Below are 26,122 nucleotides of genomic sequence, written 5' to 3'. Positions count from 1 at the left end.
GGACCAATTGCTATTTCCTTCTCCAGAGGATCTTCCCGACCCAGGGATCGAACCCGGGTCTCCTGCATTGTAGGCAGACGCTTTACCGTCTGAGCCACCAGGGAAGCCTAACCATCTGGCTAGACAGGCTAAATATAAAACACCTGCAGTTCTCCCTTTTTGAGTAGAAACTTAATCTTGCCATAGAAGGCACTCACTTCTTTCCCTAAATCTCTTTACGGAGCCCTAAGACCATATTTCTAGCTTTCCTCTTCTGAGCCTCAGAGTCACTAGATCTCAAGCCAATACTCCTTAGTCTCCCAGACTTGATTCTTAGCATATGTTCCCATGTAAGTTAACAGCCAAATTATCTCCAAATTCCTGCAAGTGGAAATTTGGGAGCCATTCTAGAGATTCCTGGTGGAGGAAGGTCCCATCCCAGCCAGCACCACCAGGCCAGCCTTCTTGTTTTTAATTAGCCCTGGATCTGAGTGCCTTCCTGGAACACGGGTATCTGGGTGCTATGGCCCTACCATTTTCCCCTGTCATACACCTCACACATTTCTCTTACGTCTGGGTTCTGCCTGAATTTGTAGCCCCTGAGATAGGAGAGTCTGGATTCCCTGAATCCAGAGATGGCTTTGTTTATCTTTGCAAATCCCTGGGCCTGGCCCAGCACAGATGTATAAATAATTTCCTTTCCAGATGAACTGGATCATCCATTCCTTCCTTCTCTTCATTATGTGTATTACCAAGATCCGACTCTGAAATGGTTCTCAAATCTGCTCCCTCGTTCATATCTTCACTCTCCTTCCCCAGTGTGGGCCCTTGGCACCTCTGGCTGGGTTATTACAGTGAAAACCGGGCCAACATCCTCTCCATCTAAACGGCTTTCCACAGTGTAATCCAAGTGTGATCACAGGGTTTCCCGGTTTAGACACTTTCTGTTCCCCTTAGCTCTCCGAAGTCTGGGTATGGCATTTTCAACCTGACTTTCAACCTGAAGCTCTTTCGACCTAACTCCAGTGTGCTTTTCTTATGTTAGCGGTTCCTCCCCATCTTCTGCATTCTGCTCCCTGACCTGCAACTAGGCCCAACACCCAGCTCTGCGACAGGATCAGGAGCCTAAAGGGTTTATATTGTCCCCTGTCCTTCCCTGATCCCTGACCATTCTTGGGTACTCAGCTTCATGGGTCTCTTTGAAGCCTTCCTGACAGCCCCAAGGCAGTGACTATGCTTCCACTGTGCTCCTGTAGCATTCGGTTTAGATCTTTATAACATTTGTTATAATGCTATCTTAATCTCATGTCCCAAGCACCTACCCTCAACTGTTACAGATAAACTGAGCAGGACCAGGGCCTGCTTTTCTGTGTTGTATTCATATTTATATCCTCCCCAATGCCGAGCAGAGAGTAACTGCTCTCTTTCTCTCTATGTGTGTGTATGTATATATATATTAATTGGACTAAGTGTTATTTCACTTTACTTTGGCATCCGGTTCCAAGCCCTGGTTGCCAGTGCAAGCAGTACCAGTTAGACTTAGGTGACTGTCTGAAAGTTGCTTACTCTCTCCGAAGTGCATTTCTACCATTTATAAAATGGGACTGAAAATTGGTTCTGCATCATAGGTTTGCTTCGGGGATTACATGAAATAATGCACTGACCAATCCTTCACTGAGGAGTATTTTGCTTATTTGTTATTTTCTCGTGTTTGTTCAGATGCGTCTGTGCTTCCTGTGCGTGTAAGATAGACGGCTTATCCATCTTTCTATATATCTGGCATCCACCTTAACTCCTCTGGACATCGCAATTATTAACTTCAAGGAAAAGTAAACAGATGCTCAGTCAGTGAATGTGGGATTCTTCCATTCTTATTCCCTGAAAATCTAGGTTCACAGGGATTAGACTAAATGACAAATTTGAACTTTCAAGTATAAGGTAGAAGAAAGTAGAAAACCATGGCAATCACAGAGAATTTCATAGCTGTGGCAGCATGGTGGGAAATTAGCTTTGAGTTTTAAAAAAGTTGCATAAAACTTTAGCGAAAGAGCTTAAAAAGTTGCCCAAATGGAAAAAGGGCAAGACTCTAGGATGAAGACTCAAAAATATCCTTTCTTCATAGTATTTTCTACCTCTTCTTTCCCTGTGATGGATACAATAAACCCTGACATCTGAGGGCCATTTAAATATCAGGTCCTGTGACAGTTTGAAGGTTGAGTTTATTCGATTTTCATGTCGTATTTCAGGAAGCTAGGAGAAGTTGATATTAAGTAAACATTATGAAAAAAACCTTTTAGCAAATAGTTTCTGAGAAGGCAAAAGAAGGATATGCTTTTAAAGAAAATACAGATATTTTAAAATAGAAACTACAACATTTAGTGTTGGCTCCAATGAGCTCTCTAAAGCAATCCCAAACTTGGTTACTGATGCTAGCAAACCACATACTAGTTGGAGAAGGACTTCTTTATGTTGGTTTAGAAAAGATGCCAAGCCGGGCACTGCGGGCTAGGGATGGAAAGCCCACTCCTGTCTGCTGGGCTCTAAGACCTTATTATACTGGCTCTGGGCAAAAAGAGATATTTACAACCCAACCAAGGCATGTGAAAAAGTGGTAAACTCCTAGGGAAAAAGGCAAACAGTTCAGGGAAATTTTGCAGTATTTAGATGGTTTGAACCAAAACAAACAAACAAAAATCAAAGCAATAAAAAACAAAAATAAAACAGAGAAAAAAGGAAAAGATATCTATCTTCTTTAGTATGCAATTATCAGAGTACATCCAGAGGGTACTGACATGATTCTGTGTCTGTTTTTTCCCACTGGTGCAGGATCTTTGAAACTGATAGTGACATACAACTAGAAATATATTGTTTAGTTATAAATGGATACTAGAGATGCAAGGTAAAACACCATAAATATAATGAACACTGTGTATGTTGTATATGAAAGTTGTTAACTGAGTAAGTCCTAAGAGTTCTTATCACAAAGAAAAACATTTTTTTTTCTTCTATTCTTTGGCATTGTATCTCTGGGATGATGGATATTCACTAAACCTACTGTGGTAGTCATGATGTATGTCAGTCAAATCATGCTGCACACTTTAAACTGATACAGTGCTATATGTCAATTTTACCTCAATAAAACTGAAGAAGGAAAAAAGGAAGTAATACAGCCCTGATAATAGTATATGGAACATACTAAGTGCTCAAAACATGCTAGCTATTCATTAAAAAGAAAAAATTCCAGCACAACTCAAGGCACATATACAAATTACACTAAAGCTAAATAAATAAATACATAAATTTATGCTGTCACAGTTATCTTTATCCTCTGATTTTTTATATTCTAGTTTAGTCCATTTCATTTTTTTTTTAAATGTTGTTTGCAACCCACTAGATTCACCTGATAACCTACCAATGGGCCTTGATTCACAGCATGAAAAACACCACAGTTTTAGTTTTTTATACACTCATGGCCCACCAGATGGTTAGGGACATAGCAGACTCTCCAATAATAAATGTAAGGTGTACTCTTTAGGAGATGATCAGATTTCATCTTTTTTTTTTTTTTTTTCTTTTTTTGAGGCTAAACACAAATAGTTTGTGATTATTTAGAAATGCAAAATGGAAACCTCTAGGAGTCAGATGTTTTTATGAGAAAAAGACACACCAAACTAACTTTATTCTCTTATCTCAACCATTTAGTAAACCAGGGAAATACTAGGGACACGGTGTGTCTGGATTTCAGCCAGGAACTGACAAAAGGCCAAGACACCGAACTGCTGGAGGCTACAGAGCGTTTTGTGAGTAGCTGGTTGAGTACCTCCACCAGAGAGGGTGATGGAAAGACTGAAAGCGAATGATGCAGGATGCCTTCAGGCCGTGTCCATTTTAAGAATAAGTTGAATGACTCAGAAGGATTCATGTTTTTAAACTGTGAAGATGGCGCAGATTATTCGCTAGGTGATCTTTTTTGTTGTTGTTTATTTATTTTTAATTGGAGGACGACTGCTTTACAATGTTGTGTTAGTTTCTGCTGGGCAGTGAAGTGAATCAGCTGTAAGTATAAGTGTGTCTTCTCACTTCTGGACCTCCCTTCCACCCCGCCCCCATCCCATCCATTCAGGTCTCACTAAGTGATCTTAAGCAAGGCACTCACTCTGAGGCTCAATTTTCTCAGCTGTAAAATGGAAATGATAACAACGCACATCTGGCATGGTTTGCCAATAGAATCAAATGAGATTATATGTGAAAATGCCAGATAAATCTTAAAGTGCAAGATGAAACTAATTATTGTTCTTAGAGAATACTGATTTGAGATGCGTAACGATCTGAACAGAATTGAAGGATGGCCTGTTAATAAGATGAAATTTCATGAAGTTAAACACGAAGAACTTAACTTCACAAATCTATTATAGAATGTGTGGGATGAAACAGTCTTCGTTCCTATCAACAGTCTTGAGAGTTGTAGCGGATTTAGGCTTAATATGAGTTAACCATGTAATGTGGTAACCAAACCAAGACATCCACCTTAGGATATCTTACCAAAAGCATGGATCTCAACATTTGGGAGGTGCAGCCCCATTGTATTCTGCACTGGTAACATATATTAGGAACAATGGGCCACAGCTTAAAGTGCACAGGGAATGGGATATATTTCCAGAGCAGAGTAATCAGGTTGGCCAGTGATCTAGACATCACAACCTTCTATGAAGGATGATTGAAAGGACTAATGGTTTGGTTTAGGAAAAAGGAACTCGAGAACAGTACAACTCAAAGTGTGGCCAAGGGGCTGACAGTCCCCTAAGCAGTCTTCAGAGAGGTGAGTTCAGACACTGAGAGTAAATATTAAAACCATTTGTCACCATTTGGCATGGCTGTGTGATCCAAGTTCATGATCACTGGACTTATCTTACTAAATGGGGCTGAGACCAGCTTGTGTGTTGGGCTCACAAGGTCCATGTTACATGTGACATTTCAAGATCAGTTTATCTAGCATAACCCAAAGTGTATAATGTACAGGATCCATTGTTTTACAGAAAGACTATTGTAGAAACTAGCTAGTGACGTGGATTAAAGATGAATTTTGACAATATAGCATCACTTACTTCATTTTGGTAAAAGTAAAAAAGAATAGCCAAAGCTTTTAAAAATTACTTTAAAAACCTCTTTATTTTTATTTTTTTAATGTGTATCATTTTTAAAGTCATTATTGAATTTGTTGCAATATTGTTTTTGTTTTATGTTTTGGTTTTTTTGGCTGCAAAGCATGTGGGATCTTAGCTTCCTGACCAGGGATTGAGCCTGCACCCCCCAATTTGCAAGGCAGAGTCTTAACCACTGGACCATCAGGTAAGCCCCACTCAACATATTCTGAGAAACTGGCTTCTTTATGATGGTTAATATTAAAACAAAGAAGCATATGAGATACACATTTTCCCCTGTGAGTGGTTTCTGTCAATCAAACCTAAATTCGATAACAAACAGAAAACTCACCATGGGGAATACTCATAGTCATAGTGTTTGATTGAAATGTGTGTATAGACATTTAATATGGGGAATTGGTATTTCAAAGTAAACTTTTTGTTTAGTTCTGACAGCTGAACAACAGAAAAAAAGTTGCAAATGCAATCATGATTCTGCATATTAATTGCCTAAGTATACACTTTTAGTAAAAATATGAACAATTTTTGTAATTCTTTTCTGTTTCCTGTTATATTTGTTCGAGTTATATTTATTGGAATGCAATTTTGTATCTGCAAAGTCTTTTAAAACATTTAGTCTTGTATTTTCTCTAGTACAATTCTTAGAGATTATCTAATGATTGTATCATTCATATTTCTAATATTATTTATGTTTCTAATAATTGTTTTGTAATGAATTTTACAAAAGTATCTTGGTCAGTGGCAGGCTGGGAAGTTTTTAAAAAATTGATCATTCTCTGTAGACAGTTTAAGAAACTTTGTTCTAGATTGAATAGAGGTCAGAAAACTTTCTGTAAAGGGCCAGATAGTAAATATTAGAACATTACAACTAATCAACTCTGCCTTTGCAGCCAAAAGGATGGGTGTGGCTTTATTCCAGTACAACTTTCTTTACCACAGCAGGAGCAGTAGCTTGCTGAGCTCTCATCTAGACAAAGAAGAAATCCATATTCTGTGCCTCTCCAGAGAGAAGAGTTGGAATCAGATGGGCACGTTTACATCAAGTCAACTTTTAGCTTATTATATGAAAGACTTCCAGTAGTTAGGAGAAAATAAATTGCCTTGCATTTTAATGAACTCAAGTCTAGATATTTATAAACAGAGGCTGAGTGAATTGTTGGATGCTCTGAAAGTAAATCTTGTCCTGGATAGGAGGTTGGAAAAGATGAGCGAAGAGCTCTTCTCACTCAAAGATCCAGGTTCGAGGATATTCACACATAACACTCTTCAATGTAAGATGTACTACTTTTTAGCCGAGGGAATGATGGAATGAAACGTAACTTCTCTCATTTGCTCTGCTGTTTGGAGCTGCCAGGTGGTTTCTTATTTGACGGGACATTTGAGGTTATGAAAGGCAATGGGGGGGAGGGTGCAGGCGGAGGCTCAGACCGGGCCCCCTCACAACAGCTGCAGCTCCTTTGAAATGCCCACGGCAGCCAGGCCAGAAGGTGCTGGCTGCAACGTGGCGATTAGTCATGGTTTCTGTGTTGCTTTCCACCTTGGGGTCATGATTTCAGAGAGCTTTATTAAAACCGTGACTTTAACCAGGACCTTCTTTGGAAGCTGCTCGTCCTGCCTCAGGAAATCTTGGGTAGGAGTCCTGTGTGTGTACGCATCTCTCTCTTTCTTCATTTAACAGAGATCCTTATTGGAGTCTTTAGTCTCTGACTTTAACTTTGAATAGAACCCACATCACATTAACACTGACTGTAATGAGGGGATTTCAGTGTTGTCATAAAGCAAGTGTGAATTCTGTAGGACATAATGAAGGAACAGTTTTCTGAGAAGGAGTAGCTTTGCATGTGCCTTGGCGTTTTTAATTTAGAGGAAACTTCAAACTTCTTTTGGCTTTTTCTAAAAAAGTGAGAAGTCATAGCTGAAATTAAAATATGCTTCAGAGACAAATGCCAAAAACAGACACCGCAAAGGGAAGGATTTTGTCTTTTTTAAACAAAATCTGACCATCTCTTTACACTGGAAACAGGAGCCCATATGAGCCCACAGATGTAAGAGTTGGCTACTCCACAAGTACATGGAAATTTAGATGTGTATCTTCCATTAAAGTTGACTGGAGCTGGGTGGCTGAGCCATCCTGTTCAGAAGCACGGCCCTGCCACTTGCTGCATTGCAAGGGGAGGAGCCTGAGGCCAGTGGTGGGCAACGGCTGGGTCCTCAGGCTCTCAGAAATGCGGGGGTTTAGTAAGTCTTTCAGTGAGATGCATGGCCAAGATTGAGGACACTCTACCTGCTTCTCATGGGGAAAGTAATCTTGAATCTTTAGAGGACTGCTTTTCTCTTCTGCAAAGTGGTAAGGTGCGATTTCAGTTGTCCTGGAGCTTTACGAGTGAGTGGTATTTGATGTACAAGGAAAGTGCCTGCCTAACTAAGTATGAATGAGGCTTCACCATTGTCATCTATTTCTGGATTTTGTTTTATTTTTTTCCCCTGTCTTGGGTCAACCCACCAAACTCTTCAGAATTAAACAAAATCAGGTGAGAACCAAATTCAAAGCAGAGCAATGAAACTCATGACTCTTTTACCACGAGAGATCCAAAGGTAAATTTCCACGAAGACATTACATAAATTGTGGACTTGAGTACAAAAAGCAAGAAATATCCCTCTTCTAAAACAACAATAAAAATACTTAATTGTATATATTGCTGAGGAAGCCCTTCCGGGTCTCAGGCCGAGGGCCAGAAGCTCATGACAATACATTTCTGAATCTCTCTCAAGGGCCAGGAGGGGCAGAACAGCTCGGTTCAGATCCTGCCTGTGCCGTTTCTGAGTAGCTCTGGGCTTCCCTGTCCTTCGATCTCTGCATCTGTGACGTGGGGTTAATGATGAGCAGTGACCTGGCGTGGAGCGGGCACTGTGGGCACCTTCTCATCACACCAGAGTGCTAAGAAGCACACACAGCCTTCCTGAGGCCCTGAAGGGAGAAGCATGACCGCATTCCCGGTGGTGAAGCCATTTGGGGATGACATTCTGGGGAATTAAACACGTCTGGGCCTCTGCAGATTGAAGGTGAGCATTATATTTCTGTTTCTTGGATTGATTAAAATAGGGACAAGCCCAGAGGAAATGCTACTGTCTTTTTTTTTTTTTTCCTGCCACACTAATTCCACAGTTAGTTAAAGCTCTTGTGGTGTTTGGTTCTCAAGTTTCACTTTCTACCTCTGATCATTTAGCCTAGTCCTAGTCTGTATTTAGTTGTTGTTTTTTTTTTTTTTTTTTCAGTAAAATAAAGGATTGGCAGAAGCGCCAATACTCTGGCCACCTGATGTGAGAGCCAACTCATTGGAAAAGACCCTGATGCTGGGAAAGACTGAAGGCAAAAGGAGAAGGGGGTGACAGAGGTTGAGTTGATTGGATGGTATCACTGACTCAGTGGACGTGAGTTTGAGCAAACTCTGGGAGATGGTGAAGGACATGGAAGCTGGTGTGCTGCAGTCCATGGTGCTATGGAGAGTTGGACACAACTGAGAGACTGAACAATGACAAAGGGCTGGTCTGTGACTTGTGTAAGGAGCAGATCGTAGGGACATGTGCCACCACCAGAGTCTCCTATGTAGCTGCTTAGACCACAGCCACCAATATGCATCACGGCTAAGATTCACGAGTGGGTGGAGATCACTCACTGGATTTATTTATTTCAAAATTCAGGCCACGAGTCCCTGTGTTACAGTGTGGAAAGCCCTGTTTTATTCAAGTGCCTGCATCTGTGGGGCCCACAGCTAAGTAGGGGCTGTAAGGGTATATGCCACCATAGCCAACGTAAGGCATACATTAAGAATGTCAGAATGCCGAAGGGACCAATTTACAGAGGAGCTTCTGTGAAGGTAACATGGCCTAATGCATGTTATTCAAGCCTGTCCCACATGTGGGTTTTGAAATGCTGGTGATAAGGGAAGAATTCAATCACACCACTTGGTTGAAAACAAATCGTGTCGTTAGTCTTCGGCATTTGTGTTTGTGATATATAGCACCTAAGGATCTGCACTGGCAGCCGGACAGACCAGCCACACAGGCGTGGCTGCGCTTGGTTTAATAAGAACCATGTGTTACAACCAAAACAACATCTGACCTTCCTGCTTCAAACAGTGTGTGTACTTCTCAAGGGCTCTATTCAGCCAGATAGCTGTTGGGACATTTATTCCCACATTTTTCATTTTTCTTTGACCCGGACAAATTGCCCGTGTTTTAATATATTCTCTGGATATTGTTTTTCACCATTTTACCTCCTTAGCTTGAATCTTTGGTTCCTAGCTCAAACCCCAAATTGTTTTGAAGGTGAGGTCAACCAAAATTCATTTGCGCTTTTTTTGGGTGCTATTTTAGAGCAGAAATTCAGGCTAAAGTTATTTTTAAAGATTTGGTTACTCGGGAGTGACTTAAAATCCATGGGCTGTAATGACTTCTCTGTGTAGACCAGAATAAAGAACACTTTCTTACAACTCAGGGATGTTTTCTCTGCTTCTTCAAAATATAGTGCGGCTTGACTTGTTACATACTGAAGATGTGAAATGAAAAAAGTAGCTAACGATGTTAATTCTGAGTTTCCTAAAAGGATCAATTCAGTGAGAAAGAGAGGTCTTTCAGCACAGTGGTTATGAGCCTCAGTTTTGGAGTCAGACACACCTGAAGTTGAAACCCTGCTCCTCCACCAGCTAATAGATCACAGGCAAGGGACTTAGCCAGTTCAGGTTTTATTTCCCTTCTCTAGAAAACAGAGACCCTCTGCCACAATGCATGAAATGCCATAACATAGCTTGTGGAAAACAGTTAAGTCCTCAATAAAGTATAGCTTTGTTTCAGAACTGAAATCGCCAGCCTTACTCCTACAGAGGGAAAAATGCCTGCAAAGTCCTATAAGAGAGAGGAAGTGTAGTGATTCGGGAAACTGAAGGACGCTCCCTGTGACTAGAGAAAAGGGCAAGGGGTGAGAATGGAGAGATGGGGTGAGTTCTGAATCCTGTTGTTACCCTCTCCCTCCACCTGCTCAACCACGATGACATGAACCAGCCTGACAATGATCACATCCTGAACTGCACTTGAAATAAAATGCCATAGGAAAGAATGAAGCAGAAGACACCGGGCATAGCCCACCCCATAGATTCTGTTTTGCATTCTCTTAATCTACAAATCACTGGAGAACTTGAGTCTAATATAGAGTGGATATTTACAGCTAAACAAACTTCTGAAAGATTATCATAGACAAGGCATTTTACGTTTGTATGCAAACCCTCTGATCAAAACTAAAGCAAAGTGAAACAGATGTTAGCCTAGGTTCCTGTCGGGCTGAATCATGATGCTTATGATAAGACGAGATTTTTGGAGAATAAACACATATTACGGTCAGTCATTTCAGAATTTCGCTTAGGTTTGTGTTGTTTTTAATTTGTGAACGCAGCTCGTCCTGCTGGTACAGCCATGGTCTTAGTAAGGTATAGTAAATTGCACCTACCTTTTTCCTTTGGAAGTTCACATCAAGTTTCATTGAGGCACACTTGTTCAATGTATTTAGTCGTCTAAAAGGAAAGAAAAATGTGATCATTGCTATCACTAATGAACCTAAATCTTTCCAGTTTGATGATTCTCATCAGTTGCCAGTGAAGCTGAAAGTGCAGAAACAACCAACTACATCCCAAGAAAGGACTCTACCAAGAGATGGTACATGATAAAGTGTTCCCTTTTGTTCTCCAGACCTGAGAGGACCTTCCATGAAGCTTACCAAATCCCTGCTGCTTCCCTTTCCATCATTCTTGGAACCCATGGGAAGTAATTTTAAGCCATATTTTCACCAGCCCCTCATTTCATCTGCCACTTTGACCTTCTCTCCAGTCTATCCTGCTAGTCCCCAAATTTGGATCAACTCAACCATCTCTCTTCTCTCTTGCTCTTGTGTATAAATGGGAAAAGAACTCACATTATAGTGCTGAATTATATATGCCATGAACTGAATTGTGTCCTCCCCAAACTCACAGTTTGAAGCCCTAAACCCCAATGTGATTGTATTTGGAATATGAAATGATTAAGGTTAAATGAAGTCATAAGGTAGAGCCTTAATCCAATAGAATTAATGTCTTTAAAGGAAGAGACTGATTCAATGGACATGAACTTGGGCAAACTCCGGGAGATGGTGAGGGACAGGGAAGCCTGGCATGCTTCAGTCCATGGGGTTGCCAAAAGTCAGACACATCTTGGTGACTGAACAAAGGATGAGACACCAGAGCACTCCCTACCTCTCTCTCAATCAGCCATGGGAGGACACAGCAAGAAGGTGGCTGTCTGCAAGCTAGGAAGAGTTCTCACCAGAAACCAAACCTCACTGGCACCTTGATCTTGGACTTCCCAGCCTCCAGAACTGTGAGAAAATAAACTTCTTTTGTTTAAGGCACCCAGTCTGTGGTATTTTGTTTTAGCAGTCTGTGATGACTAGTACATAGCAATACTTACATTTTGAAATTCTCCCTCAGCTGGGCTCCTCAAATTGCTACCCAGCATTTATTTCATTTTTTTTCTCTCTGTAGACATTCATTCTCATATCATGAAAAATATCACAATTCCTCAACAGACCATTGCCAGTGAGAAAATACAGCTTAAGTCATTAATTACTTTAACAGTTCTTTCCTTCCTCATAAGAAATGTTCATATTCTTTTTAAAAAATATTTTTCTTTATTTATTTGACTGTATGGCATGCAAACTCTGAGTCGTAGCATGAGGGATCTAGTTCCCTGACTAAGGATTGAACCCAGGTTCCCAGCATTGGGAGCGTGGAGTCTTAGGAACTGTACCACCAGGGAAGCCCAAGATGTTCAGATTATTTTTCAAAGCTAACCCTTTATCCTGTGTTTGACTGTAACATCCACCACATCATGTGGGTTCTTTTTACTCTGCATAGGAATAAAGAGATATCAGCTCTTAAAATAAACTAGATTCTGATGATGGTTATCTTCTTTCTCTAGCCTGGACACCCTACCTGAGCTCCAGAGCTAGACTTTCAGCTACTCACTGGTCTCATTCATCTGTGGGGTCCTCCTGGCCCTTCAAACTCACCTATGAAAACTGAACTCACTGTATTCTCTTCAAAACCTGATTTTCCTGTTTAAAGTCTTGTCTTGATTAACAACATCACCAGTAAGTCAAGTCACCCAAGCTAGAAAACGGAGTCATCTACCTGTTAATTAGAGCTCCATGATGTCTTTGAATTTTGCCTCTTCTGGGTCGTAGTCAGTCTCGTCTCATCTTTTACTTAGAGTCAGGAGACAGACAGCCTGTTAAATTGGTTTCACTAATGCTTCACATTGAAACTAGTTCTTTTTGTCAGCTTCTTATCATGATATTTACTTAAAATATTTAATAACTATCCTCATTTTCAGCCATCTCCAGTTTCCCCACTTACTAGACATACATTAGTGTCAACTACGACGGGCAGTTATGGACTAGAAGCTGGTCACCTAGTCTGAAGCTATCTTCTGCAGGTCCTTTGCTCCTGTAGCTGATAGCCAGTTCCAAATGTGTTAAGGTCTCTACCTAAGAACTAAAAGTGTTATCTGAGGTGCATTATGTACAGTTGATCTTTGAACAACATAGGTTCGAACAGTGTGGGTTCACTCAAACACATTTTTTTCCAATAAATGTACTGGAGGGATTTTCCTGATGGTCCAAAGTCTAAGACTCCATGCTCCCAATGCAGGGGGCCAGGGTTCGATCCCTGGTCAGGGAACGAGATCCCACAAGTCACAACTAAAATCTGGTGGAGCCAAATGAATAAACAAATAGGAAAATTTTTTTAAGATTTGCAATATTTTGAAAAAAGCTTGCAGATGAACCAACACAATACTGAAGTAGAACAATGTTGGAGAATTGACACTACCCAACTTTTAGACTCACCATAAAGCTATAGTAATCAAGACAGTATGATAGTGGTGAAAGAAGAGACAAATCATCAGTGGAATAGAATAAAGAGCCCAGAAATAGACCCACACAAATAGAGCTAAGCAATCTTTGACAAAGGAGTAAAGGCAACACAGTGGAGAAGAGATAGGTGTTCATCAAACAACGTTGAAAAAACTGTACATCCACATGCAAAAAAAAGTCAGTCTAGACACAGATCTTATACGCATCACGTAAATTAACTCAAAATGGATCACGGAGTAAATGTAAGCACAAAACTGTAACACTCCCAGAAGATAACATAGGAGAATATCTAACTGACCTTAGGTTTAGTGATGACTTTCTAGATACAACATCAAAGGCATAATCTATGAAATAAATACTTGACAAATTGGATTTCATTAAATTAAAAACTTCTGCTCTGTGAAAGACACTGTCCAGTGTATGAAAGGGTATGACATAGGCGTGGAGAAAATATTCATAAAAATAACATCTGATAAAGGACTGTTATCTAAAAAACACACAAAACAACTCTTAAAATCAAAATAATAAAACAATCCAATTAAAAAAAAAAAGACAAAAATCAGGATACCTCACCAAAACAAGATACACTAGTTGCAAATAAGCGTATGAAAAATGCTCCACATCATATATCATTACAAACTTGCAAATTAAAACAACCGTGAGATACCATAGCATGCTTATTAGAACGACAACACTCTAAAACACTGTATTACCAAGCGCAGGCCAGGATGAGGAACGGCAGGAACTCTCACTCGCTGCTGGTGGGAGTGCAAAATGGTGCAGCCCCTTTGCAAGACAGTTTGGCAGTTTCTTATAAAACTAAACACCTTCTTACTATACATTCCAGTAGCTGCACTCCTAGCTATTTACTCAAAGAGTTGAAAACTTAGTGCACGCAAAAACTTGCACAGGAATTATTTTTTAATCCATAAAGATAAATATTGTATTTCTGAAGGACATATATACTTAAAATATAAACCAATGTGACCCAGCTTTTGCAGCCAACATGCCCACAGTAGCAGTGGGTGTGAGGTGCTACTGCACAGGGATGTTTAGAGCAGCTTTATTCATAATTGCCAAGACTTGGAAGTGATCAAGAGGTTCTGCAGTAGGTAAACGGATAAACTGTGGTACATCCAGACAATGGAATGTTATTCAGTCCTAAAGAAGTGAGCCATCAACCCATAAAGAGACAGGGAGGAACTTTAAATGCATATTACTAAATGGAAGAAGCCAATCTGAAAGGCTACATGCTATGTGATTCCAACTAGATGGGATTCTGAAAGAGGCAAAACAGTAAAAAGATCAGTCAGTATAGGGACAGTAAAAAGATCAGTGGTTACTACTGGTTAGGAGGGAGAGAGGAATCCCAGGATGGACAGAAAGGGTAGAGGATTGTTAGAACAGTGAAATATTCTGTATGATACTATAATGGTGGATACATGACACTACACATTCGTCAAAACCCATAAAATGTATAAGACTGGGAGTGAAGCCTAATGCAAACTATAGACTTTGGGTGACAAGGATGTGTCAATGCAGGTTCACAGTTGTGAGGTATCACCTGGGTGGGGGATGTTAATGGTGAGAGAGGCTGTGTATATGGGGGTACAAGTGGCAGAAGAGAACTCCCCAAACTTTGTGCTTAATTTTGCTGTGTATCTAAAACTGCTCTAAAAATAAAACCTATTATTTAAAAATGTAATCTTTGTTTTATTCATTTAAAAGTCATTTTATTTCTTGGAGTTTGAAATTACTGATGTAAAGCGATCTGCATTTCTTTTGCTCTGAATCTACTTTCTTATTAGTACTCAATTCTATCTACAAAATTGCTATGATTTAAGACATCTTAGAAATTCTGGATACAATTTCAAATATCATATGCGCAATTATTCAGTTCTTCCTCTCATGACAGATACGTTTTTCCAATCATCATGCCATATACTTTAAATATCTTATAATTTTATTTGTCAGTTATACCTCAATAAAGCTGAAAAAACCCAACTGATTTTTTCAGCTGGGAACAAAAGACAAAGAGGGAAAACACTCTTTATGGTGATCTGAGACTAGGCAGACATTCTCAGCATGGTGTAGCATCAGTCTGTATTTATCTTCTATAATGTAAACAGTGGCTAGACTCTCCAAGAATACAAAATGGATAAAACATACACCCTGGTGAGATGGAGATGCCTCTTTAAGGAGTGGCTGCTTCAGGTAAAAGACCATGTCATGTAACAGAAGGATTCACAGCCCTTTATCAAAACCACCATGAATTCTGCTATGACTGTAGCCAGGCTGCATTTAGGACAAATATTAGCATCAGTATTTGTTTCCCTCAGACTTAATGATGGGGCTTCCTAGGTGACTCAGGCGGATTCTTAATTGAGAATCCGCCTGCCAATGCAGGAGACGCGGGTTCCATCCCTGGGTCAGGAAGATCCCCTGGAGGAAGAAATGGCCACCCGCTCCTGTAATCTTGCCTGGGAACTCCCACGGACAGAGGAGCCTGGAAGGCTATAGTCCCTGAGGTCGCAAAGAACTGGACAGACTGAGCAACTAAACAACAAACAACAAAAAGCACTTAATGGTAAGTAACATAAAACCCTTCAGAAAACCTGAGTTGGTCTGTCACTGGTGGCCCGGAAAACTATCCCTGCATGAACAGGAATTATAAAATGTGTTTTCTTTGCTGCATGAACAGTGTGTCTTCCACTGGATTAGAGCCTCTTTTGAGAGGAACCATAATTTATTCTTCTAATCCACCTAAAACCTAGCAGGAAATTTTATACAGGATAGTCTCTGTAGGTTTTTCTTTTAAACTGAACACACTTTGTTTACATTGGTCCAATCAGCGACTGGTTTTAGTCACAATAGACCTTGTATAGTCAGAAGAGCAGAACTATTCCCCACTGAATATGACAGGCTGAGAGCTGCACCTCATTTGCATCTCTAATGCCCAGCACAGGCTCTGGTTCAGAGAGAATCCTCTAGGTAAATGTTTGCTAAGGAAATACTAGAACCTGGTAGGCTCTGAGGACCGACTGGCCTGACCTCTTTTATTTTCAAATGAGGAGACTAAGGCTCTGAGAGAAAACACTTGCTCAGGGGAACCATGCATCAGCTAGACAGCTGGACTTCGCCCTGTCCAGAGATTTCTCCACTCCAGCCTCCTCAAGGAGGATCCAGGAGGCCTGGGACATGACAGCCTATGTCCTGGACCTTGCACAGGCTGGTCAATAAATGATAGTTTCCTTCCCCTCGCTACATTTTCCATGGAAAGAGGAAACCCATGACGCATATTGAAGCTGTGCAGTTTGTGCTTTGGGCAAACTGGATTTACGTGTTGACATAAGCAAAGCAGTTTGACCCTTTCAGACGGACCGCCCACAATGTCCATGGCTACCAGAACCTGTTAATTTCTACTGTTGTCTTCAGAAGGCTTTAGAAGGGTTCATGCATTAGTAAAGGAGAAACAGTCAGAAGTCTCATTTTAAAAGTGAAACTTGAAGTTCTGGAGGGAAAGTCAACAGGAAGAGAAGAAGCTGAGATACGACCATCTGACAGTGGGCACCACGTTCCAGGAACAAGTTGAGGGGCTGAGAATGCAGAGGTGAACCAGATATGGTCCCTGCCCGTGGGGATCTCACAGTCCTGAGTGGGATATAAATATGATGAACAAAAGGAAAAGCAATTAACTCTCAGGACACAGAAAGACAAAGCCTCCCAGAGGAGGCAGTATTTAAGCAAGGCGATGAAGGACGGAGAGAAATTTGCTGCCCAGATGAAAAGGACTACAGGCAAAGCCAGCAGTCATTAACTGGAGCTCTCTAGTCTCGGAAGTGCAAGGATGTGAGCAGGAATCACTGGTGGGATGGGCAGGGGTCAGATCACGAAGAACCAAAATGAAGATGTTAGAGCAATCTGCAGCAAAGGGGAGCTACTGAAGGAGTTAGGAGAGTAATGTAATGCCACTGCATGCCGGAGACAAAACTGGGGGCAGGATGGAGATGGAACTGAAGAAGAACAGATGGAAGACAGTTAACAGTTTAGGTGAGAGATGGCAAAGAGGAGCAGAGGGGAGTGGGAACAGATGAGGACTTAGCCACTGACATAGAAGTGTGGGGGCCGGGGAGAAATAGAGGGTGACTCCTGGGTTTCAGGCTTTTGTCAATGTGCCTGTGTCAATTAACAGAGAAAACCAAGGAGTAGGGAGGGGCCAGGAACTGGGATTCAGGGAAGAGACATGAGGTCATGTTGGGATGCCTTGTGACATCCAGACCCACTTCGGAATGATCAGCAAGTAGAGGATATACACAGAGGATACATAATCATTAAACCAATCTTCCAGGGAGAATTCAGTGCCCTGGAAACTGCCATGCTAAAGGCCTGACTGGAGCAGGAAGAGCTGGGCTGGGGGAAGGTGTAGTCAGAGACATGGGAGGTCAACGGAATCAGCTCAAAGTGGTCCTGGAAGCCACAGAAGGAGCATTACACAGAGAAGGGAGCAGTTGGTTCACTGTATCAAATATTTAAGAGTAAGTGATACATAACATAAAATATGCCTCTTGGGTTAGCAGTCATTGCAGGCAGCAGCTTCAGAGAAGCCTGAGTAGAGGGCTGAGCTGTGAGTGATTGCCGTGAAGAAGTGTAGCTCTGGAGGAGAGAGATTTAGGGCATTTGAGGAGAAAATGAATAATTGATTGCCACACAATATCCTCTCACAGGTAGAAGCGTTAAAATAATTTGTGAACTGACAGGTTATTTTCTTCCAGGTTCCAATGCAATTTAACAAACATGTATTGAATTCCTGCCCGGCACATGGCCGCAGAGCACCGGGAGCCCATGACGTACCGAACGAGATGTGGTTCCTAGCAGTGAGCACTGTGCAGCCTGAGGGGCGTCCCTCGCCTCCCCAGCTAAACCCGCGTGACAGTGGGGCCAGCGCGCAGCGAGCTGTGCCCGGGCTGCCCTGGCTGACGGGACACCCGGGAGGGGAAGGAGGGAAAGGCAGGCAGGGTGCCTGCTGGGGGCGTGGGGACCAGAGGGAGATGGGGAAGGTGGTCGGGGCCCGGTATGAGCGGTGTCCAACTCGGTCACTGTGACAGAGCCGGGGAGACACAGAGAGGCCCTCTGCACTTGGCACATGTACGGGAGCAGTGGCGCCCTTTCCTTCTCCTCTTAGATGCATATTTTACCTTTAAACCACCAGACTCTAGACGGCTCATGAGGTCTTCCGTGCTGACTTAATGGTCAGTTTCCTGGGCTATTTTTCTAATACTCCTGCCAAAAGCTCAAGAGGAATAACAGGCAGGGGTGCGGGTTCATCTCTGACATGCCATTCTGATTAAAGCTGAAGCCTGAACTTCTCACCCTCCTCGCCAGGGTCAGAGGTGAAAGGTCTCTAGCCCCGTCTGCTGAGGAGTGCCCTGGGCGTGGCCCTCAGAGACAGTCGAGAACAAGTCACCTGGTCCAGGGCTCAGAGGTGAGCGTCCCTGGGAGCAGCGGCTCCTCCTTGCGGGGCCTGGGAAAGGTCCCCTGTCTGTCTGGGGGTTCACAGAACAGACTCTGCAGAGCAGGGTGGAGACCTCTGCCACACACACGTGTCCGGTGTGTTCTCGGCCAGGGTGAGGCTTTTCAAATACCACAGGCCATCCAGCAGGACGGCTTTCTGGTGTCTGAGGGGAAAGAAAGGTGTCACCGGAAGTCACAAAGGGCTGTCATCAGGCCACAGCTGAGCCAGGGGAGGCCATGCCTCCCCCTTGCTGAGCTGTTCACTCTGGCTGTTCTTCTAGCAAGTGGTCCTGGGACAGCAGAAATGCTGGCTCCTCTTCCGGCCCATAACCCCACAAACTGGCCCTGGATATCAGTGGAGGTGTGGGAGAGGGATGGTAAAGCATGGACTGATCTTGCTATATGATGTCGTTCAAGGGGGAGAGGATGTACATGTGGCACTGTATGAGTTGCATAATATATATTTTTAATTGACTTACAGTTGACAGACAACATCAGATAAGTTTAAGGTGTATGACATAATGATTTGATACTTGAAATGATCATCATAATAAGTTTAACGTCCATCATCACACATAGTTACTATCTTTTTTCCCTGTGATGAGAATTCTTAAGACCTACTCTTTCAGCAACTTTCAAATATGCAATACAGTATTGTTAACTATAATCACCATGCTGTACATTACATCCCCAGAAAATAATCTGAAATTAGTAGTAGCCTCTAATGATGAGAGTTTTGGGGAAGAGTGCAAGCTCCCTCCGCAAACTGATCGAGGACATCAGCCACAGTGGCCCACAGATAAAGAGCTAAAACAAAAGAATAGGGGCCTCACAGGTGGCACTTGTGATAAAGAATCCACCTGCCAATGCAGGAGACACAAGAGACGTGAGTTCCATCCCTGGGTCGGGAAGATCCCCTGGAGGAGGAAATGGCAACTCACTCCAGTATTCTTGTCTGGAAAATTCCATGTACAGAGGAGCCTGGCAGGTGACAGTCCATGGAGTCACAAGCAGTCGGACACGACTGAGCGACTAAGCACACAAAAACAAAAGAACAGGTTTTCTTGGACTTCTTCAGTTTGTGGATTTCAAAGTTTAAATTCACGTATGCCTGTACTAGAGAAGTATAGCTTCTTAACTTCCTTAGCTTTTTAACTTTTCACAAAAATTGCATCTAATCCAGATAAAATTTCTCCTGTGAGAATTAGGCTGGGTTGAAGCAAGGGTCATACCAGAGATTTCTGAGAAAACTGAAAGAAAGCAAAACCCTGGGGGGAACTGGGGGGGAAGAAACACTCACTCCCAGGTGCCGAGGGGCATCTCTCGGCTCCCCCTCTGCCTGCCCTATAGAAGTGGAGTCCCCCTTGGTCAGCCCCGGTCTTCTCCTCCCTTTACTGTTTCACTCTCAGGACCTCATACCTTTTGTGCGTGGATGACATTGCACTTCTGTCTCAAGCTGAGGGCCTGTCCAGCTCCAGCCCCACATGCCCAGCTGCACACTCGACGCCTTCACTGGCACCTCCAGGCACCTCAGCTCACCACCCCTTCCCCCACCTCCAACTGGACTCCTCTTGCCTCTCTCCTCGGCTGTTTCCTGACTCAAGGAAAGGCGTCACCACCACACAGCTGCTCAAACCTGGAGGAATCTGGTGCCCCTGAACTCCGAACAACAACAGCAATAATAATAATACCTGTTATTCATAGGTTCTGGTAAGAATAAAATGAAGTCAATGTCAAGAACTTAGTATGCTAGTCAGCACATAGTAAACACTCCCAAAATGATAGCCATGGTCATCAATTTTTTATGTGCCAAAGCAAGTCATTTTAAAAAAATATTGCTAATGTTTTTTACATAATGCAATACAAATAGCTAAACACACATATATAGAGAGAGATATAAACTCCTTCTTTAGCCTGCTATTCTACTTTGTAGCTTCTTGGGTATTCTTCCTAAAGTTATTTTGCATAGGTGGTTGGAAAAGTTTATATAAGAGACCATTAAAAAATTTAAAGATCAATTTTTAATATAAATTTATACACGTATATATGAAATCCCTACCTTTGACCTTTCTATATCTGTACTTGTCTTGGCCACCCCCATTCTATATAGACTACCTTGGGGTGAGGTTTGTGATGGAAAGTGGGGTGGGGATGAAGATGCCTTTTCTGCACATTAATTAGTCAAATAAAAGAAACAAAAGTGAAAGTTCAAAATAACCACATCAAAATTTCATGTGTTCTTGTCTGAGTAATTCCTACTGGCCTTTTAGGGTCATTTTTCCAGGAAGTTCTCCTGGTCATTTTTCTAAAACGCTCTCCCCCTTAGCTCTCCTGCACCTGTACTTATAGCGATCACACCATTTGTCCACGTGAGTCAGGGTTTACTCAATTCTCCACCTAGGTACTATGGGCATTTGGGGACAGATAATTCCTTGTTGGGGGGCACACTGTGCCTTGTGGGAGGGAGCCGCATGTCTGGCCCCCACCCATTAGATGCCAGTAGTATCACCACAGTTGTGACAAGCAAAAATATTCCCAGGCCTGAAGACAGGATCAAACGCTGCCCCCACCTCGGACTGAGAACCACTTCAGGTGAAAATTCTGTCTTATTTGTCTCCATAGCAAAGTAAGGCCCTCAAGACACAGCCTTGATGAAGTGACCTTAAGGAAGAGATGACACAGTGCCACCACTCTCCACAGTGAATCAGTTCTGAACTCTTCACAAGAGAACAGAGTGTGCTTTAAACTCTTACTCTAATTATTATTATTTTTAAAAGTTGAGGTCCATGATGGCACAAATGCAATCAGAATTTCTAACCTTGGGACTTACGAGTTAAATTCGGAAAAATCACAAGGCAACATAGACATCTTGGGAAGAATTACCTTTAAAGGAAGAAATTAAAAACAAAACAAAAAACACTCCAAATCGTGTTTCACAAAAAGACCTAAGCTTTCTTTGGAAAATGCCAGAAGCAGCCTGTGTGTCTTTGAATCCTAGCACTGCTATTTACGAGCCATAAATGGGCAAGTTATTTCATACCTCCGTGCCTCTGTTTCCTCATTTGTAAGATGGGAATAGATATTACAGTCTATCTTATACGATTATTATGGGAATTTAATGAGTAAATATTTATAAAATGCTTAGAGGAGTGCTTGCCAAGCACTTTGTGGCTTATTTATTTATTTATACTTTGGCTGCTTTGGCTGCTCAGATGCGAGGGCTTCTCTTGAGGAGCTCAGGCTCTACAGTGTGTGGGCCCCATAGTTACAATGCACAGGCTTAGTTGCCCTGAGCTATGTGGGATCTTAGTTCCTTGATATGGAGTGGAACCTATCTGTTGCATTGGAAGGAAGATTCTTAACCACTGGACTACCAAGGAATTCTCCAACACTTTGTGTTTTGAAGAAATGAAATCACTGCTTACTGGGATTTGTATTTAACTTATAGAGTTAGAATTTCAAAGGTGGAAGTGACCGTGATTATTATGTAATCATCTATATCCTTCTCCCCATGATTTGTCTGTGGTTTCAGTTCAGGTAATTGTCACAAATTATTATGTGCCATAAATGAGCTTCCCTGGTGGCTCAGATGGTAAAGAATCTGCCTGCAATGCAAGAGACCTGAGTTCGATCCCTGAGTTGAGAAGATCTCCTGGAGAAGGGAAAGGCTACACACTCCAGTAGTCTAGGCTGGAGAATCCCCATGGACAGAGGAGCCTGGTGGGCTACAGTCCATGGGGTCACAAGGAGTCGGACATGACTGAGCGACTAAGCACAGCACAGAAACAGATTATACAAAATATTGTATTTTATGATATTCTTTAAGAGGAAATTTAATAGTATATTATCAATTTTCATAAAAACCACTATTATTTAAAATTATTAATGTTATTTAATTTACTCAGATCAAATGGTGTGCCTTTGTGTGTGGAGGTAAACTGTAAAAATCATTTTTGTTGGCACTCTCGGGCACAGTCTCCCTCGTCCCGCATGATAACACTGCCATTAGTTGTTCTTTTAAACGCAAAGGGCAGTGACAGATGAACTGTAACCTTAGTCAATTCCATATCTTCACGAAACAGCACTGAGCAAGGTGAATGTCTTTGTTTTATACATGCTATAATGAGTATTTATTAACAGCATAAGTTAGGCAGATCTAACATTAAATTAGAAATTCAGAGATCATCTTGGGCATCAAAGCTCTATGTTATTAACAGCAGTCTGAACAAATACCCCAAACCAAAATGCTAACAGAACACGCTACTTCTAGAAAGTCTCCTTTGGGAGCTTTCATGTGCTGCAGTTTGCCTTAAAGGTGACAAACCTAGCAAGGTATTGCGACACCTTGGCTATGCCTATATTCTGATACTGTTACAGTTTCCAGTAGCTCATCCAGCTATTTTAGATTTGCAATTAGCTTTTCATTACTCACAGGGGAAATTATTTTTCAATTAAAAATTCAATCAAAAACCATCAAAACAGAATTATAATGTGGTTGCTAAGATAGCAGAGACTGCACTACTATTCTGACTGGCAGTAACAGATATTTACAGATGCCTTCTGTGCACTGGTGCTGGCAGAGTTGAGAAGCAATGGTAAGGGGCGATCACCATTCTGGAGGTTCACCCCTTCACTAAAGACAGCAAACCTGTCCTGTCTTCAGCAAGACCTGAAAATGAGAGCCACACACCCACATGTACCCAGGCAAGCATGAGCCCTCCCTGTCAGCAATGTCCTTACTACCATCTACAAATTTTTTATAAATCTATAAAAGGCTAATACTACTCAACAACTCTCAAAGTATAAATGGGGACCCAGGACATTAATTGTCTGGCAGGACATTAACTGTCTGTCCAAACATGAGAGAAACTTTCAGAAAACCAAAGGTGAATAAAGTTCTTGTGGGTAACATTTACAGTAGGAGACCTTCAGACCTCTGGTCTCTGTTTATCTACCTGCCAGAAGCCACCTGCCCTCTGGCTATGGTTCCCTGTTTCCTTTAGGATTCTGCATTGGCTCAGCATTTCAAATTCGCATGAGAAATGTGGAGCCCACAAAAGTTTTAAAAATAAAACACGAGACCAGCTCCATCACTGTGTCTGCAGTGCACGAGGAAGAAAACGAATAAAATCACAAGCCCTTACTTCTCTCTAGGCATCAATCATAACATACCATATAAGTGGGTGAGTGTCTAATTAACCACTCATCAAACTCAAAATTTTAAAAGTGCTGTCACTCCCCTCAGGCTGGAAGTCTTCCTTCTGCCTGCTTTCAGGAAATCTGTGTCCTGAAGGAATTCATAAGGAAGGCAAGGAAATTCCGTGTGTGTTCCTTTAGCCAACCTACCTCCATCTCTGCCTTCCTATTCCATTGGCGTCCTTTGATCCACCTGCTGAGACTACTCCTTTGGCCTCTGCTCTATCCACTGCTCCTATGCCCTGAGAATCTCAGCTCACACACTGCCGGCCAAACGCTTTCCTTATATCATAATAAGGATGAAACAGCTGCCTAAAGAATTACTCCAATGATAACCTCCTGCCACTCTAATGCAAGCTGAGCCCTTATCAAGGGCATTGTGGTATCTGGTGTTGTTGCATCCCTGCTCAGTCCCTCAGTCGTGTCCGACTCTTTGTGACCCCATGGACTGTAGCCCACCAGGCTCCTCTGTCCATGGAATTCTCCAGGCAAGAATACTGGAGTGGGTTGCCATTTCCTTCTCTGGGGAATCTTCCCAACTCAGGGATTGAAGCCATGTCTCCTGCATCTCTTTCATTGGCACATGGATTCTTTACCACTAGTGTCACCTGGGAAGCCCTCTACAATATAAGGCTTTCTGATTTTTCTGGCTGACAGCTATTATTATTCACAACCTTATATCTTGAAATGATTCCTGTACTGGCTAATCTATAACATGTCTGAAAGGTATGTTTTTTTTTAAGTAGACTTTAATGGAAAAGTCCAGAACTTAGTCAAGGGACCTTAGATCACATGCAGCAGTGAGCAGATAAGGATTTATCACCCACATGTTTGACACTTAAAGTGTGGCCCACTCAGCCACATACATCATCAAATTAACAGAACTGCACATTTAGAAGCAATGTTCACTCCTGAAATCCTGAGTTAAAAATATGTAACAGATTTGTATTCTTGGTTTATAATGTAATCTTTGATTTATATTTCACAATATAAATTTAAGAATCTATGCATAAATTACTAGAACTAATGACTAATTTTAGAAAGGCTGCAAAATACAAATGAACAATATATATATATTAGCAGTGAATAATGGGAGACTGAAATGATAAAAAAAAAACCCAGCACCTCAAAACATGAAATTCTTAGGTACCTTCAAGTATGTATATTACCCATATGCTGAAAATGACAAGTCAGGGTTAAATAGAAAGAAATCAAAGGAGACCTAAATAAATAGGACTGTGTGTTATGAATCAAAAGACTTGTCTGTTAAGATATCAATTATCCCCAAATTGATCTGTAGAGTCAACACAATCCAAATCAATACTCCAGAGGATTTTAAAAACAGATATCCATGAATGGTTTCTAAATTTATATGGAAAGGCAGAGGATCTAGAAAAGACAAAATAATCCTGGCAAAGAAGTTGGAGGACTTACACTATTGGATTCCAAGACATACACAAAGCTAAGTAATCAAGTGCCATAGTGATAAAAGAATAGACACATGGATAAATGGAACAGGATAGAAAGTCTAGAAACATACCCATGCATATATGGTCAATTGATTTACAATACAAGTGGAAAGGCAATTCAATGAGGAAAGTATAGGCTTTTCAACATGGCGGTCAACCAATGGGATACTGATAAGCAAAAGTATGAATCTTGATCCATACTTTGTACCTTATAAAAAATTAATGGATCATCACCTTACACATAAAACACAAAACTGAAATTTCTGGAAGAAAAACAAAGGAGAAAATAGTGACCTTATGTTAGGTAATATTTTTTATGTGTGACATTAAAAACATGAAAAAAATGAATAAATTGGACTCCAGTAAAACTTAAAACTTCTTCGAAAGACATTGTTAAGAGATTGAAAAAACAAGCTACATGCTGGCAGCACATTTCAAAACTCAGTAAAAAAACAAACAACCAAATTTTTAAAATGGGCAAAAGACTTGAACAGACAAAAGAAGATGTATCTTACAAAAGAAGATATATGAATGGCAAAGAAGCACAAGAAAAGACATTCAGCATCATTACTCATTAAGAACATGCAAGTTTAAATCATGACAAGGAAACACTAGACACTTATTAGAATGCTTAAAAACAGAGCTAAACAAAACCAAACAATACAGAGTACTAACAAAGGTGTGGAGCAACAGAAACTCTCATACATCATTGGTGGTAATACAAAATGGTATGGTCACTTTGGAAATGTTTGGTGGGTTTCTTATGAAGTTAAAATATACTTATCAAATACATCCCAAAGCCCCATTCCTAAGAAATTACTCAAAATAAATGAAAACTTATGTTT

General features: G+C 41.4%; 1 protein-coding gene and 1 long non-coding RNA gene across 15 annotated transcripts in view; one reads left to right on the top strand and one right to left on the bottom strand.

The window, feature by feature from the left end:
* Nucleotides 1-26,122, bottom strand: part of STARD13 (StAR related lipid transfer domain containing 13) — a 492,092-nt gene that overhangs the window by 25,603 nt on the left and 440,367 nt on the right. For all 14 annotated transcript variants that reach the window (XM_086329392.1, XM_086329395.1, XM_086329394.1 and 11 more), the window contains one exon: nt 10,645-10,708. In XM_086329392.1, coding sequence (XP_086185518.1) covers nt 10,645-10,708 — 64 coding nt within the window. The remainder of the gene's footprint in view (nt 1-10,644; nt 10,709-26,122) is intronic.
* On the top strand, nt 6,897-9,634 carry LOC147361566 (uncharacterized). Its single transcript, XR_015138109.1, has 2 exons — nt 6,897-8,204; nt 8,418-9,634. It is a non-coding gene; the product is annotated as an uncharacterized LOC147361566 (long non-coding RNA).

The sequence above is a fragment of the Bos grunniens genome, chromosome 12 (assembly GCF_055505025.1).
Source record: "Bos grunniens cultivar Pamir isolate PY7600 chromosome 12, Bosgru_T2T1.0, whole genome shotgun sequence".
Classification (NCBI taxonomy): domain Eukaryota; kingdom Metazoa; phylum Chordata; class Mammalia; order Artiodactyla; family Bovidae; genus Bos; species Bos grunniens.
This window is presented reverse-complemented; position numbering and strand designations above follow the sequence as displayed.